The sequence below is a fragment of the Castanea sativa genome, chromosome 9 (genome assembly GCF_040712315.1).
Source record: "Castanea sativa cultivar Marrone di Chiusa Pesio chromosome 9, ASM4071231v1".
NCBI lineage: Eukaryota > Viridiplantae > Streptophyta > Magnoliopsida > Fagales > Fagaceae > Castanea > Castanea sativa.
In genome coordinates, this window is record NC_134021.1 from 20,299,555 (window position 1) to 20,307,695 (window position 8,141).

Genomic DNA, 8,141 nt, shown 5'->3' on the forward strand with positions numbered 1-8,141 from the left:
TAATTGTTTAAATTATAAATAAATATATTAAATAAATAAAAATTGAAAATTTAACTAAAATAATCCAAAACAAATATAGACAGTATTTTTTATAACATAACTTTCATAATACAAATAAGAATTATTAAATTCTAAAAAAACATAAATAGCTATTGAGTTTTTAAATTATTTTTAAGTCATAACAAAGTACAATTTAGTATCTAATCATTTTTATTTTATAAATCTAAATAAAATAGTTAAGAGACATGCCCAAGCCCATTTGAATGTGCGGATCTTTTTTTTTCCCAACCCCCAAGCCCATTTGAATAGTCAATGTTCACCACTTATTATGAATTAAAAAAAAAAAATCAAAAGTTAGATGAGATCTGAAGAGCCATTTGAATAGTCAATGGTCCATGCATTTAAAAATTGTTAAAGTTAAATAAATAACAAAAGTACGAAACCCAAGAGGAAGTGGTTGACAGCAAGCCATCATTATAGTTGACAGCAATAAATCACGTAGTAAGTATTCAGAAGCAGCAAAGAACTCTACAACATTTTTAGCAATACTTTCACAATAAAATTTATGTGAAAAGTTGTTACTAATTCTAATTTGAACTCACCATTAAAATTATTTTTTTACTTACCAATATTAACTAATAACTATCTTTTACTTAAAATTTATTGTGAAATATTGTGAAAATATTGCAGTAAATTGTGATTTTTTATTCTTTTTCCTTTCTTTCCTTGCATCACAGACCATACGTTTCTCTTTCTTTTTATTTATTTATTTTTTATCTTGATTTTTATCCTCCACACATGTTTCCCCATCCCATCCCATCCCCACTCCTTTCATCTTACTCCTCTGTCCTCTCTTCTTTTACTTTTCTTTCTTCGTCTCTAGCTCATCTTTCTCATTCTCTTTCTTTTTCTCTTTCTCTTATGCTCTCACCCTGTCACACACAATTACCAGCGGAGAACAAAGCCAAAAATCTCCCCTCTCGTCTTCGACTCTCCAGTTCCTTTCCTCCTCCAAAGTCCAAACTCGACGAAGATCTCCCCTTCTTGCTCAAATCCCTAAATTACCCTTTCAAATTCAACAAATCCATTCTCAAAGCCCTTGGTACTCCTCACCACTGGCCTTCCATTCTCTCCATCATTCACAGGCTCGTCCAGATCGCTCTTTCCAACGATAATCTCTCCTCTTCTGTGTTTTTTTTTTTTTTTTAGGTTCAAATTCAAAGGGAACCGTGAGAAGCGGTCTGATCACGGTTTTGAGAACCGTGAGGTCCGACCACGGTTCCTACGGCTCCTTGCTTTTTTCGCATAGAGCGGTTCTTGAGGCTAAAAAAACCACAAACATGAGCGGTTCGAGGTTTTCACGGTCGGACCGTACGGTTCGGTCCAAGTTTCAAAACTATGCAGTATTGGTTTTCTTGTGTACTCTTTTTTTTTTTTTAACAAGTGTTTTCCTCTCGTAGAAATAACGACCAAGTTCAACAAGGATATGTATGCAAAGAAGAGGTCAAAGAAGGACGAGCCATTGTCCAACATCGGGAAGAGGGCGGTGCGCGTCACAGGGAAGAGTCCCTCCGTCACTCCCACCGTCTTTGGCACCAAGACGACGAGGACGGCCTCTCCTACCACTTCGATTGAAGAGATCCCCACTCCTGTTTTAAAGAAGCCGCGCTTATCTGACAAAGAGAAGGAGAAGGTTGATTCTCTTTCGTTTACCGTCTGGGATGACGAGAAACTGGCGGTGGAGGGGGCACACGGGGTCGTCACTACTGAGGTCTTGAAGGTCTTTCTGGCGTGCCCTTCAACGAGGTTGCGACTCGCCACGTCCACAAACTTGTTCAAGTAAAAAGCTCGTGCAACTTTTAGTCTCTTTCTTTTTCTTTCTCATTATACTGACAGCTTCAACTTCAATTTCCTTTTCAGGTGTTGGGGGAAAGTTTTCATATTACTGCTGAGTACCTCACTCAAAAGGCTAAGGTGGCATCTTTAGTATCCAGGATGGAGGCTTTGGAGGCAAAGAATTCTACGCTGAAGAAGAAACTCATCGACTCTATGGGCGAAGCCACCACCCTAAAGGAAAAAGTCAAGACCTTGAGTGAGGACCTCAGAGCTGAGCGTCAGCTGACCCTGAAGAAAGATGAACAATTTCTGGGTGCCAAGGAGAGGATCAAAACCATTGCTGCTGATGTTGTTGAGGCTTTCCAGTAGACTAGCAAGTTCAACACCGTCCTCTTCAATTGGTACTTTAAGGGTTTTGAGTTTCTGAAGAGGTATCTTGTCAAGCATTCCACCGGAGTGGATCTGGAGAATTTAGATTTGGAAGAGGTGGATAAAGAGATGGCGGTTGACGAAGCTGCTCAGTCCTCGGCTCTAGCAGGTGATGTTCCTGAGACTGCCCCCTGGAGATGACGCCACTACCGATTCTTGAACTTATCACTAACCGATTTTTTTTTCTTTTTTTGGGTGCCTGTTATGTTTTGGGCCTTTTGTAAGCCTATTTTGAGAACAATATCTTCGGCCCAGTGTTTATGGGCCTTTGGTTTGGAAAAAACAATGATAACTGCCTACTGTTTTTAGGCTTAAATTAAATTTGCAATTGCACACTTACTTGCTTGTGATTTATGTTCCTGTAGTTTTCCTTTCTATGTCAATGCTTTAGCAAAGAACTTTTGGTTGTGACATTTCCTTTTCTTCGCCAACAATTTTGCTCTCGTCTGCGCGGGGTTTGTTATTTAGTTGATTTCCTATGACTAATATCTTCTCGAGGGTTTTGATGAACTGGCTGAGAGCTCAGATTTAGCCTGAGCCTTTTTCAAAAGATGCTTCTTTTTGTTTTGTCAGTAACTTACATCCATCTAGGCGGAATCTTGTTACTTAGCCACTTTTTCTTTTCTTTCTGTGACTTACATCCTCTTAGGATCTTGACAATCTTTTTGCTTTATCAATAACTTACATCCGTCTAGGCGGAATCTTGTTACTCAGCCATTTTTGGGTTTTGTTGTGACTTACACCCTTTTAGGGATCTTATCAATCTTTTGGCTTCATCAACTTACATCCGTCTGGGTGGAATCTTGTTACTTAGCCATTTTTGGGCGACTTTCACATTACAAAATCTGCACTCATTAAAACATTGGCTAAATAATTCTTTTTATTACTTTCGAGAATGAGTACAATCGTCTGTTACATCTATTGGTGGTATTTCTTCAAGTGCTCAATGTTCCATGGTCACGGGAGTCTCTGCCTGTCTATGGTCTCCAAGTGGTAGCTGTCTTGCCTGGAGTAATGGACAACTCGATAGGGTCCTTCCCATGTGGGGCCGAGCTTTCCTTGGGATGAGTCTCGGGTTACTGGGGTTACCTTGCACAGGACGAGGTCTCCTATGTCAAGTCGTCTGAGCTTCACTCTTTTGTTGTAGTATTCGGCCATCTTCCGCTGGTACTTCATCATCTTGTCGGAGGCTTTCTCTCTCACTTCGTCTAGACAATCGAGGTTGACTCGTAGCTGGTTGTCATTATTCTCCTCGTTGAACATTTCTCACCTGATGCTGGTTATTCCCACCTCAACCGGGATTACTGCCTTGATAACATAGGTGAGTCTAAAGGGGGTTTCTCCTGTTGGGGTTCTTGCCGTGGTCTTGTAAGCCCATAAGACGTTGGGCAATTCTTCTGGCCAAGCACTCTTTGCATCGTCCAATTTGGCCTTAATAATCTTGAGTAGTGTCCGATTCATCACTTCCGTCTGTCCGTTTGCCTGTGGATGTCCCGGGGATGAAAACTGGTTCTTAATCCCTAGGCTTGAGTAGAAGTCCCTGAAGCTTTGGCTGTTGAACTACCACTCATTATCTAATATGATTGTCTGTGGGATCCTGAACCTGCAAATTATGTTCTTCCATACGAAGTTTTGGATTCTAGCTTCGGTGATGGTTGCTAGTGCCTCTGCTTCGACCCACTTTGTGAAGTAGTCAATGGCAACAAGTAGGAATTTTACCTGTCCTTTACCTTGAGGCAATGGGCTGACGATGTCGATTCCCCATTGTGCAAAGGGCCAGGGGAGAATATCGTCATCATTCTCTCTACTGGAAGGCGTTCAATGTTCCTAAATCTTTGGCATTTGTCGCACTTCTTGACGAGCTCTCTTGCGTCTACCTACATTGTAGGCTAGAAATAACATGTTCTAATAACTTTACTTACTAGTGATCTAGGGCCTGCATGGTCTCCACAAATCCCCTCATGGATCTCCTCTAGAATATACTTGGCTTCTTCTTCGTCCATGCACTTCAAGTAAGGCATGGAAAATCCTCTCTTGTATAGTGCGTCGTTCAGGATCGTTAACTTGGCTGCTCTCTTTCTAACCTTACTAGCCTCCTCGATGTCTTGAGGGAGGTGCCCATCCTGGAGAAAGGACATGATTGGTGTCATCCAGCTATCTGTGCTCTAGATTGTGAATGTGGAGATTTCCTCGATCCTAGGGTGTTTCTAGATTTCCATCACCAAGCCCATGCTTGGCGCTCCCTCTTCTGACGATGCCAGCTTCGCGACTTCGTCTACTAAAATGTTCTGGTTTTTGGGGATTTGCTCAATTTCCACTTTATCAAATTCCTGAGTCAGATGCTTCGCCAACCTGAGGTATTTCTACATTCTTTCCTCCTTTGCTTCATATTTTTCCTTAATCTTCCCTATCACCAGCTTTGAATCACTCTGGAATAGCAGGTTCTTAGCTCCGAGTGCCTTCCTAAGTCTCAATCCCGTCAGTATTCCTTCGTACTCGGCTTCGTTATTAGTGGCCGGGAATTTCAGTTGAACTCCGTACTTGAGGATTTCTCCGTCAGGGGTGGTTATGACGACCCCTACTCCCCTCTTTGTTGGGCTAACGAGCTGTCGGTCTGCACTATCCACCGTTCTGTTTCATTGGTGAGGTGGTCCTCCTCTAGGAGGGTGAACTCAGCGATGAAGTCCGCAAGGGCTTGTGCCTTAATGGCCTTCTTGGGGTGATATCCAATGTCAAACTGATTGAGTTCGATTGCCCACTAGACCATTCTCCCTGCTGCTTCAGGCTTATTCATAGACTTCTTAATAGGTTGGTCCGTCATCACCAAGATGGGGTTCGCTTGAAAGTACGGTCGCAGTTTGCGTGAGGCTACTCTCAACACGAATGCAATATTCTCGATCCTTGGGTACTTGGCCTCTGCACCTTGGAAAGCTCGACTAACGTAGTAAACTGGAAGCTGCGTCTTGCCTTCTTCTTGAATCAGGGCTACGCTCACGGCCATGGCTAATACTGCTAAATATAAATATAAGTTTTCCCCTTCCTTGGGTGGACTCAAGAGGGGTGGATTGCTCAAGTAACGTTTGAGTTCCTGAAACGCTGCCTCGCATTCATCAGTCCGGGCAAAGGCCTACTTCAACTTCTTGAAAAAGGGTAAGCATTTGTCCGTCACCTTAGAGACGAACCTATTGAGTGTCGCAATCTTTCCTGTGCGCTTTTGGACTTCTTTAACGGTATTGGGCGATGTCATGTTGAGTATAGCCTATACTTTCTCTGGGTTTGCTTTTATCCCCCTTTGGGACACCATGAATCCCAAGAACTTCCCTGAGGCTACACCAAAAGCACACTTGCTAGGATCCAACTTCATCTGGTATTCTCTGAGGGTGGCAAATGTCTCCTTCAGGTCGTCCAGATGGGCAAGTTCTTCTCTACTCTTGACGAGCATGTCATCCACGTACACCTCCATATTCTTGCCAATCTGCTTGTTGAACATCTTGATCACTAACCTCTGGTAGGTTGCTCCTGCGTTCTTCAACCCGAAGGGCATCACCTTATAGCAATAAAGTCCTTGATTTGTGATGAAAGCAGTTTTTTCTTGATCTTCTTCAGCCATTTTTATCTGGTTGTACCTTGAGAAAGCATCCATGAACTTCAGCAACTTATGCCCGACCATAAAGTCCACCAGCTGGTCTATCCTTGGCAGTGGGAAACTATCCTTCGGGCAAGCTTTGTTCAGGTCTGTGAAGTCCACGCACATTCTCCATTTCCCATTTGCTTTCTTCACCAGTAAGACGTTAGCGAGCCAATCAGGATAGTAAACCTCTTGAATAAAGCCTGCTAACAACAGTTTGTTAACCTCGTCTGTAATTGCCTGGTTCTGTTCTGGGGCAAAGACTCGTCGTCTTTACTGGACGGTCTTTTTCTCGAGGTCTACGTTCAGCTTATGCTGGATGACTTTCGGGGATATGCCGAGAATGTCCTCGTGACTCTATGTGAAGACATCCAGGTTTTCTCTGAGCAATTGGACGAGCCTTGTCCTCATGTCGGGACTTAGTGTTGTCCTTATTCTTATCGTCCTAGTTACTTCTCCTTCGACCAGTTCCACTGTCTCCAGGGCTTTCACTTTATCTTCTTTTTTCTCCTCGATCATCCATGTATGGTTCTCCTTCGCAGCCAACACGGTCTGGTAGCATTCCCTGGCTAGGACCTGATCTCTTTTCACCTCGCCAACACTGTTCTCTGTTGGGAACTTTACCTTTAGGCAATAGGTGGACGTGGCTGACTTCCACCGGTTAAGTATGGGCCTCCCAATAATCACATTATACGATGAGGAGCAGTCTACCACCAAGAAGTCTAACTGACGGGTTAACTGCCTAGGGTAGGTTCCCACTGTTACTGTTAACGTCACTATGCCCTTGGGATAAACTCTGTCCCCACTGAAACTGAGGAGAGGGGAGTCAAATTGGAATAGTCTTCCTGGATCTAGCTTTAGCTATTGGAAAGTGGTAAGGTAGATGATGTCTGCGGAACTTCCATTGTCCACGAGGATTCTCTTGGTATTGAATTCTTCTATCGTGAGCATTATGACTAAGGGGTCGTTATGAGGCTGCTTCACTCCCCTTGCATCTTCCTCGTTAAAAGACATGTCTTGGTCTATTCGTCTTTGCTTAAACGGGGGTATCATGTGGATGCTGTTCACCTGCCTCTGACATGCTTTCCTAAGGGATTTGAATGATCCGCCTGTGAATGGTCCTCCTGTGATCGTCTTTATCTCCCCAATCACATTCTGCGGAGGTTGAGGCATGCTATCTTCGTCTCTGAGCGAGGACTCGCAATGGTTTTTTCTTCCATCCCTGAACCTACTAGACTCCCCTTTCTTCATATACTTTTGCAGTTTTCCCTTTTGTATCAACTCATCTGTCTGCTTTTTTAGGTCCCGGCAATCTTTTGTGTAGTGGCCATGATCCTTGTGAAACCAGCAGTACTTCTTCTTGTCACGAACGTTAGGGGATGAGTGTAATGGTCTTGGCCACTTGGGGTAGTGCTCATCCTTAATCTGTGTCAAAATTTTGTCAACAAGCATAACTAGAGGGGTGAATTTTACTGTTCAAGGAGTTTTCTCGTCTTTCCTTTTGCCTCTGTCACTGGTCCGACGATCTGGACGCTCCCTTTTTTGTCCTCTATGATCGTCCTCCTTCCTTCCCTTGTCTCCCGGCTTTTCTACGTCTTTTATGGCTGCTAATGCGTCTTTAGCATTCATGTACTTTTGTGCCTTTAGGAGCATCTTTGCCATCGTCTTAGGAGGATTCTTTGCGAGTGAAACCACGAATTCCCTAGACTTCAACCCTGCCTTAAAGGTCGTCAACTGCACTTTGTCGTCAGCGTCATCCACCTCCAGGGTCTCTCGAGTAAAGCGTTTCACATACGACTGCAGGGTTTCCTTCTCCCCTTGTCTAATAGTGAGTAAATGGTCCACTAGCCTCTTAGGACATTGTCCTCTGACGAAGTGGCGCAAAAAGGCGTTGCTCAACTGCTTGAAGCTGTCGATGGACGAAGTTGGCAACTTTGTGAACCACTCCCTTGCGGCTCCTTTAAGAGTGGTAGGGAAAGAACGACACAATATTTCGTCAGGAGGCTATTAGAGGCCTAGCGTCGTCTAGAAGTTGTTAAGGTGGTCCTAGGGGTCCTTAAGTCCGTTAAACGGTTTAAGCTGAGGCAACTGAAATTTCAACAGAACTGGGCATTCCAAGACCGCCGTAGTGAAGGGAGAGTCTGTCGCCCTGACCATTCTATCCAAGCTCTAGTCCGTTTTCTCCTTAATGGCATTCCTCAACTCGTCCATCTCCTTCCTCATCTCTCAGAGAAGATCTAAGTTCTGT

General features: G+C 43.6%; 1 protein-coding gene across 1 annotated transcript; it reads right to left on the reverse strand.

Moving 5' to 3' along the window:
* Positions 1-6,754: 6,754 nt before the first annotated feature.
* On the reverse strand, positions 6,755-7,345 carry LOC142608888 (uncharacterized). Its single transcript, XM_075780546.1, has one exon. The coding sequence runs from the start codon at positions 7,343-7,345 to the stop codon at positions 6,755-6,757; it is 591 nt and encodes a 196-aa protein (XP_075636661.1).
* Positions 7,346-8,141: the final 796 nt, after the last annotated feature.